General features: G+C 38.3%; 1 protein-coding gene across 6 annotated transcripts in view; it reads right to left on the reverse strand.

Moving 5' to 3' along the window:
- The window catches only part of LOC145978625 (uncharacterized), a 79,298-nt gene that overhangs the window by 57,487 nt on the left and 9,746 nt on the right, over window positions 1-12,065 (reverse strand). For 4 of the 6 annotated variants that reach the window (XM_083111379.1, XM_083111388.1, XM_083111372.1 and 1 more), the window contains exons 2-3: window positions 6,955-7,254; window positions 3,670-3,756 (exon numbers count right to left, since the gene is read on the reverse strand). In XM_083111379.1, the coding sequence (XP_082967505.1) occupies window positions 3,670-3,756; window positions 6,955-7,254 (387 nt within the window). The remainder of the gene's footprint in view (window positions 1-3,669; window positions 3,757-6,954; window positions 7,255-12,065) is intronic. The other 2 variants (XM_083111397.1, XM_083111411.1) reach the window with 1 other exon arrangement.

A 12,065-nucleotide genomic window follows, 5' to 3' on the forward strand; every position in this document is an offset into this window, starting at 1 on the left:
ATGAGACCAATATTGTATTTGTATGACTATCCGATACTAAGAAAACGTTGGTTTGCAAAATTGCTAAAAACAGTTTTTTGAAAATTTTGAAATCCTTAAAATTAATATTTGTGTTTAAAAACCTTTCTGCCTGCAACCTACTAAAATTTCATAATGATCGGACAACCCATTTTTTTATTTACAGAATTTCAAAGACACAACAAAAAAAATCACCCTTTTTTGTTCTCACGACGATAAAAAATAGAAGGCATATTCGAGAAAAAAAATGGATAGCATACATTAACACAGAATTAAAGATGCTAAATTTTGATGTAACTTGTTTCTATGAAGGTATACTGGTTAATTTTTAATTTGAGTCCAAATTCGAGTATCTATCATTTTAATCCGACAGAAGTTCAAGTCCTGTGTGCATGTTGAAGATTTCCCTTTTCCTCTGGATGGCTATTGCTACTTTGGTCATGCAGTTCAAGTAATTGGATGACATGTTGATGGCCCAAATTGATGGAATGTTCTGCTAACCTCAGTTTTTTCAGGAAATTTTTGATGTAGCTGGCACGTTCTTTACAATGTTGTCATTTGTCCTCCTGGTTCAATCAATCAAGCTTCACTACAGGAGCACGTAAGGCTTCGATATCTTCAGTCCTAGACCATCCTTTGGATTTAGTAGTCAGCTTCAGATTTTTCTGTGGATGTTGTACTTTGAAAGAATCATCATCATCCATTGCAATTTCCTGCCTCTGGCTGGGTTGGCATAGAAGTCCAGCCTCTCCATTTCTTCCTGGTCTTCCACCACTCCTCTCTTTCAATGGTGTTCCAATCTTGTCCTCTTCTCCTAACACTCTTGACTATCTGTTCTTTCCACCGACATCTTAGTCTCCCCCTTGGCCTTATTCCCACTCCTTGTGCATTGCAAGCTCTTACTGGTAGTCTTTCTGCATTCCTCCTCTTCATGTGTCCGAACCATCTCATCTGTGCCTGATCTATCTTGTCTTGAAGCTCCATCACCCCCACTGTCTGTCGGATCTCCCCATTCCTTATTCTATCACTTCTAGTCTTAACCAGTATACTCCTTAAAAATTTCATCTCCACTGCCTGCTTCTTTCTTTGGTCTCTCTCTGTCAATGTCCAAGTCTCTGCTCCTTACTTAGTTATTGGCACATAGTATGTGTTATATATTACCTTCTTGCATTTCATAGGTACATCGCTGTTCCATATTAATCTTCGAACGCTTTGATATAGTCCACCACCCATTTGTTCTCTTCTGTTTACCTCCTCATCTATTCTTCCACTTCTCTCAATTATGTTTCCTAGTAGGGATGGTGAGATATGAAATTTTGGCCGATACTGATAAAGTACAATATCAAATTTACCGATACAGATATTCTACTGATATATCTATATCTGCCGATACCGATAGAGTACCGACTAATCAGACCCATTCCTATTTCCTAGATATTTGAAGCTCTCCACTACCCTCAACTCTTCCTTGTCCATCTTTATTCTTGGTTCATTTCTGGCTTTGTTGTTTCTTGTAGGGCTCAGCTGATACTGATGTATCAGTATCGAAAAGTACCAGTTGGAATTCACTTATCAACACCAGCCGATATTTTCCCATATTGGTCTTTCATGGGGTCCACAAAAATGCTGTGCAACACTTTCGTGGAGTCCAATTATCCTAGTAATTATGCAAAATTCAAACTTCCTTTGTATTTTGCACCAATTTTACAAAAAAACTGTATTTTGTGATTACATAGCACCTATTTTAATATTCTGATGTAATTCTTGAATATTCTAAAGCAAATTTCTTGGTAAATTGATGCATGTAATTGGAGGACATTACTTATACACCAATATTGATCAATATTTGAACAAATTTTAATTATTGCAATTTTCAAGTATCAGTATCGGTGGGAATCAGTAAGAGTATCGGTATCGGTTTAAAGTGGTATCAGCTCGGCCCTAGTTTCTTGTTGTTATTAGCACCTCACTCTTCACTGAATTTCATTCCTGCTCTTCTGATTTCCTCATTCCAACTATCAAGCTGTCTCCGTACTACTTCTTCCTTGTTTCCCCATATTACTAAGTCATCAGCGAACAACAGGGCCTTCATCCCTTCCTCTCCTTATCTTCTTCCCCATCTCTTTGTTAATTACATCCATCGTAATTATGAAGAGCAGTGGGGAAAGAGCACTTCCCTCTTTTAGTCCATTACTAATAGTGAACCACTCTGTTCTTCCCACTGGTGTCCTCACACAGCTCTGGTTGGCCTTGTATGTGCTCTGCACTCTACACTACTATCTCTTCCTCGACTCCTTTCTCTGTTAGAGCCTTCCAAATCTTTGTTCTGTCCATGCTATTGTATGCCTTTTCTATATCTAGGAATGCCAAAACCAAATCATTTCCATACTTGTAGTGCCTTCCCTGTAATTGCCTTATGGTGAATATCAGATCTACTGTTGATCTGCCTCTTCTACATCCATACTGTTCCTCTCTCATATTCAGCTCTGTTACTTCCCTTATTCTTTTCGCTAATATTTTCTTATACACCTTTGCTGAGTGGCACATCAGTGTTACTCCTTTGTAGTTTTTACATTCCTTTCTGTCACCGTTCTTGAAAATGGGAACTATTAGTCCCTTTGTCCAATATCTTCGAAAAATTTGGAAGAATGCAGCTGATAATTGCAGACAGGTTTCCAGTGTGGGTTTCTTGAGGTGTCCAGGTGAGATGAGAGTGACTATAGCTCTCAAAAACTTGGAACCATATCCGGAACTGACCTGGCTGATATCCCAACAGAATCTCCTTATTATTTGCTACCAAGAAAACTTCATATTAATTACAGCTTCAACGACTTTACATCCCATGTTCTTTATTTTTCCATACGATCAAAGTGTGTGTTCAATAAACTGTATACATGCAGTTGCCACTTTAGGTTTAGTAAAGAATTTGTGCATTTTTTAAAAACTTTTCGCTTACTAGTTTTATGCATATGTGTTGAACAAAAATAATAAGAAATGTGGTTGTGTGCTCCTTGCCACAGAATACAAAGTCTTACCCAAGTACATGTGGAACAATGCAGCAGACTCATTGTTTATCTTCATCAACAATTAGACACCAAAATTAGCTTGATATATAGTAAAATATATTAGACTTATTTATATGTTATATGTTAACCATGACACTCAAAATCAATTTTCATTATAATTCCATTTCTATGTGATGTTTCATCTATTCATAGCTACAATTCACTACTACAACTTGCATAGGAGAAAAATGCATCTACAGATCAAAGAACAATACTACATTGCTGCAATGCAACACGATTTAGTGTAAAAGAATTCACTCATCCAGACTATTTTCCAAAGATTTAATTATGTAAGATGTAGTTGTTCTTAAACAATGCTTAACCTTTGTCAGACATATGTAAGATTGTATATATTCAGTGCATTTTTTATACATGTTTTGTACCTTGCGCATTACATTTATCATTATGATAAACACTGGTCAGAAGCATTGATTTCTCCATCTTAGGTCATGTGAATATGAATTCATTGCCTGTTGAATTTAGTTTCCTTTCACTCAATTCATGTTCTTTTTCATTTAAAACATTATAACAAATTCTTTTTATCATTTGTACATCCAATAATCAATGTGTTCTGAGAAATTCTCACCTTTGTGCTAACAGGAGTTCCACAAGGATTCCATGGTGATGATGAGGAGGTTCCTACAAAACCTGTATCACTCACTGATGGAGAAACCTATAAAATTGGAAATATATCTTTTTTAAAGTTTTCAATTCTATGCTATTTATTGCACCTGCTTTGCCATGAATAAAGCAACCCGCAAGCATCTATTATGAAATTAATGGGCAAAGGAATATTCCCTGCTTCTCAAAATTAAATATAAAATTACAATGCATTAGTTCCAGTACACCTTTTATATTGCTTGTTTGTTGCACTTACAATTTAAAATAAATATAAACATTCTACATAAGCATCCAGTCACTGCTGTAGTAGTGGTGATAGCGGCTTCCTATAAGAAATAAGTGGACGAGACTATCACATCAAGGCTATCTGGCTGACTTCTGTATTTTGAATTTCTTTAAGAGTAGAACAAACTGGAATATTTGGTATCCATCGTGTGATGACAGGCTGCATTACAAGCCTTTATTTTGATACAAGAACTGATCGCTGTTCCTCACAAGATGATATCCAGACAATCCAGATAGGCAAGGTAAGTTTCCATATCATCATCCTGTAATTTTCCAACTGCACTGATTGCAATTTTATTTTGTAGCTAAGAATCCTATAGCAACAAATTTCTGTAGCCCATGGTGCAGTACCTCCACCCTGCCCCCCCCCCCCCCAATATTACATTTTCTTTAGAAAAAAAGAAAAACAAAGCTTTTCCTGTCCATTACCAGAATTTTTCATGTATTCACTTCATGTAAATAACTCACACCTAATCACTGACCAGTGAATATTGTTCACTAAGGAAAACCAGCAGCTGCACTTTTTCTTATGCACCATATGTATCTTCACTGTTGTTTCATTATGGTTATTTCTTCTTAATCCTAGCTTACCTGAGGAGGGAGGTTCTGTCAGGTCCACCACCTCTATTTTTTATTCTTCAACTGTAAAAATTTTTATAGAAAATTGAAAATAAATTACATTGTTCCCTACGGTGTTCTCAATATTTCTGTATTACTTTTGTTCATAAAAATATAAATGTAATGTGAATAGGAGGCAAAATGAGCTTCATGGGCCTATCAGGCACTATCTTTGAACGTGTGTTATTCGAGACACTCATGGCAGTGACAGTGCACAATAGGTAATGATGGTTATTTTTGTAATTACTGCAATGAATAAACAACTGCACCTCTATGAACAAAAAAGCATTAATAAAAAATTATTATGTTTTTTGTGAGTTTTAGCGAATGGTTAAATATGTGTGTGACACTCATGCAATAATTGGTTACTATTTTGTATTAATGATGGTAATTTTTATAATTATTATAAATAATAAATATCTGCAAATACACAATCAACAAAGGAATCAGTGATTCAATAACAAAATTGTTTCTTAAATTTTAGTGATAAAAGAAGTGTGGGCCTGTCAGCCCCCCTCACATAAGTAAGTTTCTCTTATGGCACAGGTAAACTAGGGTTAATTGCATGTACTGTTTAATAATTCATTTAGTACTCTTTTTCAAAAAATATTGTCCAGTTGCATTGCAGTGATTTTTCTAACTACCAATATTTCTGTATTTGCATCAGCATGTACCCACATTGTGTAACATGATTGGTTGTTGTCTCCATCTCCCAAGGTCTTGAACATCATTACTATCTTGCCTGACATATAATCACCATTTGACTCTTGGGTCTACTTCAGCCATTTTTTTCTCTCACAATTGTTGTTGTGTGTTCATCCTTGCCATACGAATAAATCATGAATTTCTCTGTTATCATTTTTAATCTCTGTAAACAGAAATCTTGCTTCTTCTCTAAAAACAGGATTTTCATTTCTGTCAACTTAGTACACAATTGAATTATTTCATATCAATAATGTGGATGGATCGATATGAATTTCATGCCAATATTCATATAAAGTACTGATACAAAATATACTGATCTGATATAAAGTTGTGAATGTTCTATGAAGAATCTTAATGGTTAATTCATCTCCTTAATTAATGTATGCAACCAAGATACCTTAGAAAGAGTTACAGGTATTTATACAGGGTGAGTCATAAGTCTCCATACAAATGGTGAAAACAATGAGTAATGTTTATTTTTCCTTTACAGGCACGTGAACCAATGAAAAAAAGATGCCACTAACAAAGGAAGAACAGATTGACATCATTCTGTTGGCTGGGAGTGGTACCAGCCACACGTACATTCAATGCAACCCAGAGAACGTAGATAACTCATGACACTTCGGCCAAACTTATCAAGAAATTCAGAAGGACAGGTTCTGTCGCCGACAAAAGCAGGCCTGGAAGACCAAAGACAGCAACAGATGAAAGGAGGGTAATGCAGGTGCCACGGGTTATCTGCATTCTGTGGGTTGCATTGAATGTACATGCTACATGACGGGTGGTACCACTCCCAGCCAACAGAATGATGCAATCCGTTCTTCCTTCATTAGTGGCATCTCTTTTTCATTGGTTCACCTGCCTGAAAAGGAAAAATAAACATTAGTCACCGTTTTCACCATTTGCATGGAGACTTATGACTCACGCTGTACATTAGTTTACACAAGGATATATGAATTATACCTTTATATTTACAAAAAAAATAAAATGACAGAATTCTTTTGATTGATTTGGTTTATTTTACTTCACTTTTCTGCCACTTTTGGCTAATCGCAAAGATGAGGATGACTGATGGTATGATTAAGGTACACTCAGAAAGAACACCTATGCCAAGGGTGGGATGCAAACTAGGGACCCCTGGCATCATAGCATGCTGTGCTAACCACTCCACCACAAAGGTTGACAAATGGAAGAATTGTATGTACATTAAATAACAGGTTATTTATGGAAATCAATAAATTTATCAGCAAATTTGTCAATAAACCAATATATTAAAATGTCTATATCAGTCAATATTGATTGTAATCTGCCTCTTCCTTAGATAACAGCATTGCACTAAGAACAAAACAAGCACAATCTATTAAAACAAAAAATGAACACACACACAAAACATTATCCACTTTGTTACTAGTGAAATGTATAACGGAATGGGAACATAACATAACATGTATTCCAACTATAATGTACATGGGGAAGGAAAATATGTAACCGACTGCCCTGCTCATTGAATAAAAAACAAACAAGTTGGATAAATACGGAGAAACTAGTACTCACTTTTATTGGAGTTGGATAAAAATAACAAAGTCAATATCTGCACTTTTATTCATTAACTAATCAGAAGAAAGAAAAAGTATCACTTTACCTGAAAAGGTCCATTACTGTATACACTGTTAGGCACATTTTGGGTTCCTGGTTTGTTCTGATTGTTAAACTTATGATGTCCACCTCTTCCTCCCCTGAAATTTCTGAAGTTCCTGCGGGGTCCCTGGGGACCCCTCCACATCCCCGGGTAGCCAAAATTCCCTCTCATAGGAGGTGGCCATCTGTTAGGAGGAGGCATCATCATGAAATATGGGAATGGGGGCATCTGCATGTGTGGAGGCATATTTGGTGGAAACGGGTAATTCCTTTTGGGATTATCACCATTTCCATCCTCCTCTGCCTGAAAGCAAGAAGAAAACTAACATGAGCATGATATATTTGAACCAGCGAATCACATAACAGCACATTACATTTTAGGTCTTTCATATTTATGCTTTACAAGAAAATATAAACACTTGGTTATTATAGCATAACAGAAGAGACACTATGAATAATCATGTATTCAATTACGTCCTGGTACTAATAAAGGACCTTTTAAATTATATTATGCCTCATACTTCAGTATATACATTAATATTAGCAAGAAAAATACATACAAAATTACGTAACTTTACATGTTTAGGTATTGAATAGAGACAAGTTGTAGTTATTTCTTTATCTCTTTCTTAAATTATTTAAGTGATTCTAGTTGCCTTATGTCTATTGGTAACTTGTTATACAAAAGAATGCCACTATATTTTGATCCTTTTTCGAATAACACTGTAATGTGTTGTGGTATTGCTACATTGCAGTTGTTTCTAGTATAGTAACTACAAGATTCTTTGACTGACGTAAAGGTATTGTATGCATCTGGTTTAACAAAAGTAATGACATGTCATATATACAAACATGGCAGTTGCAGAATACCAAGGTCCCTCAAAAATTCTCTACAGGATTCTTTCATTTACACTCCCATTATTATTAAGATTACTTTCTTTCCAGTGTAAATATTTTATTACTACTTGGAGAGTTGTTTCAAAATATTATACCATAGCTTAACAATGATTGGAAAAAACTATAGTATAATGTTTGATAACAGTATGGTATAGTGAAAACACATTTCACTCGTTTATTTCCTAATTATTTGCATTTGTACTTACCTGTTATGCATAGTGGAACATTTTTGAACGTGGGATTTTGCTTTTTTCACTGAAATTGGAAAAAAAATTCACAATGTAACCTTCACATGTCATCTTGTAAAACTACCACGTGGTTGCTACACTAACAGGGGGGTTACATAATCGAACGCATGGAACATTTGATTCACGTAGTCAACGGTAATGGTGGCAAGAGCTATCGTGCATCGGAGATACATTTATGTCGAAAAATACATGATTTACTGGCCAAATAAGTTGAACGAAGGGAGAAAATACTTCCACGAGCTTCCAAAAGTCTACAGAAACTCAGTTCCGTAAGTAGTTTCTCCTGTAAATTTGAAGAAACGTGTTTTCACTATACCACACTGTTACCTAATGTTTTTCTAGTTTCTTGATTTACTGAGGATTTTATTACTTGTATGGTACAGATTATTTTACTAAGCTTTCCAGCTACATGCTCACAATGTGCATCCCACTTCATGTTATCTTGGATCCATGATCCAAGAAATTTTATTGATTTCAAATAGGTAACTGGAGAATTGTCAACTGTAACTGGTGATAGACATTTATGGCAATAGATTTCTTAGTGTTTAGTGTTAATTTATTACTGGAGAACCATATTTTGAGTTCTTTGGTTGTATTATTCATATCATCTGATGAGTTTCTTTCATTTGAGGCAGTCATTATTCGACTTGTGTCACCTGCATATAATATTGTTTTTGCTGCATTTTGATTGAGTGTTAGGCCATTAATACATATCAGGAATGATATAAGGCCCACGTTTCTCGTTGGAGAAAACGTCCAGCCATCTGAAATTTTGGAGAGACTCAAACAACAGTATGGGGAAGAGTGTCTCTCACAAACCCCTGTGTTTGAGTGCTGTAAGTACTTCAGAGAGGGAAGAGAGCACGTGGAGAATGAACTGCATGATTGTCGGCTGCCAACATCCATCACCCAGACCCAAGAAAGTGCGGAGGACCCGTTCGGTAGGTAAAGTGATGCAACTTTTTTGGGGGACTGACAGGGGGTTATCCACGTAGACTTTCTTACTGTTCAGTCACTGCAGCTTATTACTCAGAACTCCTGACAACAGAATTGAAGGAAAATGATCCGATCCAAGTGCAAGATATGTGCAAAGCAGGTAGCCTTCCTTCAAGACAATGCACGGCCTTATACAGTCAAAACAACTATGGCAACCCTCAGAAAATTGAAATGGGACCTTCTGCCACGTCCACCATATAGTCCCGATTTGGTCCCAAAGTGATTTCTACCTGTTTGGAAGGCTTAAATCAGACTTGTAGATGCCATCAGCAGTGTTCGGGAGTGGATACACAGCCAACTGAAAAACTTTTATTTAAAGGGCATTAAGATGCTTCCAGAACATTGGAAAAATGTATGGACTCTGGAGGGGAGTACTTTGAAGGGTGACATGTGCAAATAAGTATTTGACAATAAAGGATTTGATAAAAAAAAAAAAATCAGTCCCGGTCATATTTGAATGTATATATATACACACACGAGGCGTATTTCTAAAGTAAGTACCGTTTGAAATTCCGCTGCTGCAGCGCTGTGGTCAGTGTCCCGTGCATGCACACTGTGTACCTACATCTGTTGGCAAGCCACAGACTCCATTGCGGCAACAATCGATCGTGTATACATTTCCTCTTGCGTATTTAAAATGCCTCCGCCGACTGTGAAATATGCGCTGTTATTCGTTTTCTTAGTGCTAAAGGCGTGAAAGCAGTTGAAATTCACCGTCAGATTTGTGAAGTGTACGGACAAAACATTATGAGTGATGGAATGGTACGCAAATGGGTAAGAGCTTTCAAAGATGGCCGAAAGAATGTTCATGACGAGGAACGGAGTGGGCGACCCTCAGTGATCACTGTCGATTTGGTGCAGAAAGTCGACGAAAAAGTGAAAGAGAACAGACGCTTCACGATTTCTTCGTTATCAGAGGAGTTCCCTGAAGTTTCAAGAAGTGTTATCTACGAAATTGTTACCAAACGCTTAAACTATCGAAAATTGTGTTCACGATGGGTACCAAAAATGTTAACTGAGGCGCACAAAAGCAAACGTTTAGATAGCACCTTGACTTTTCTTGTCAAGATCTCATTGCATCATTTGGCTGGGAACAATTTGATCATCCTCCATACAGCCCTGATCTAGTGCCCAGTGACTACCACGTGTTTCTGCAACTGAAGAAGCATCTCGGAGGTCAGCACCACGATGACGACGATAGCCTCAAAATGGCCGTGTTGCAGTGTCTGTCAACTCAGGCGGCAAACTTCTATGACGACGGAATACAAAAGCTTGTTGTTTGATATGATAAGTGCCTTAATATTGGTGGCAATTATGTGGAAAAGTAGATAAAAGTGTGGTCTTTCATGTAACAATAAAAACTACGTCCCATGTACGCTTCCTGCACTCCTGTTTGATATTAGGGCCTTACACCCAAAAGGCTCACCCTAAACTGCCTTTTTCCGCCATGCCACCAAGCATAAAACCCACGATTTTGCCTCTAGCAAGGAATTTCGCCATTGTGCCGATCCCAGCTAAACCACACCCAAGAACTGTCCATTTCTATTTGATCCCTTACCAAAATCCTGTTGCTGACCCCAGGTAACCAACACCACAAAATAGACTCCTTCTGATACACCACACTTTCCATCACCAGTGACCTGAACACTAAACACCTCCAAAAACTATCCAATCTCTGCCATCAAGCTTTTCAGACTGGCTGCACTCTCCCCCTTCCACTTCTGCCTAATTTCAGTCCCAAACTGACATGCCCGCTACTACCGGACCCCCTCTACCATTGCCCACCCCTCCCACACCACCACAACCCCCCCCCCCCCCTCGAAAACTAAATTTGCACCCCAACACATCGCACCTCGGGAAATAACCAGTCCACAGACAAACCCACCCCCACCAGATCCACAACCACCAACGACCCTAACCCACTCCAAAACAACAATACTGTACTCAATTTATCCAGCCATAAACTCACCACTGATGAAATAGCTGTTTTATCCAAAGGTCTTACCTTCTCCCCCACAATTCCCCCCAACCAATTTCGCCTGCTTTTTGACATACACGCCTTTGCCCGCAACCTCCGATGGCAACATTTCTGGGCCAAAAACCCCTCACTTAAGACCACTATCAATGAAACCCATCCAAGCCTCCTTTAATTTCGCTCCCTCTCCTCCCAAGATCCTCTCCCCTGCCTACCAACCATCCCTTGGAAAGGTACATTACCGCTAATATTTCCACCACCTCTGACAGCTCATTCCTAAATGACCTCCGCAACCAACCAAAACTCAACTCCTCCCAACAGAAAGCTCTCCTAGATCTCCGCAACAACCATAACATCAAAATCCTCCCATGTTACAAGGGGTCCACCACAGTGGTCTTGAACTCTCAAGATTACCTGGCGGAGGACACTCGCCAGTTGGCTGACTCCTCCACCTACAAACCCACCACAGTTGACCTATCCTCCGCCCACCTTAAGAAAATCCAGGAATTCATCCACACCCGAGGCCCCCCTGAAGGCCTGACAGCTCCTATCACAGCCATGTTAGTTCCTGATGACCCCTGCACCTCCACCTTCTATCTATTGCCCAAAATTCACAAACCTGGCAACCCTGGTAGACCCATTGTGTCCAGCTATAACCCATCTACTGAAAGAATCTTAGCCTTTGTTATCAGCACCCTTCCACCATTGCCCCTAAACACCATCCTTGCCACCATTGACGTCACTTCCCTCTACACCAACATACCCCACTCCCATGGCCTCCGCTCCATACAATTCTACCTCAATAGCAGACCCAAACCTCACAACCCCAGCACCAACTTCTTGACTCACCTAGCTAACCTTGTCCTCACATATAACAATTTCACCTTTGAAAACCAACATATCCTACAGATCCGAGGTACAGCCATGGGTACCAGAATGGCCCAATCCTACGCAAACCTTTTCATGGGCAAACTTGAGCAAGAGTTCCTGGATACCCAT

Source organism: Lepisma saccharinum, chromosome 1, assembly GCF_977018435.1.
Source record: "Lepisma saccharinum chromosome 1, izLepSacc3.1, whole genome shotgun sequence".
NCBI classification, from domain to species: Eukaryota; Metazoa; Arthropoda; class Insecta; order Zygentoma; family Lepismatidae; genus Lepisma; species Lepisma saccharinum.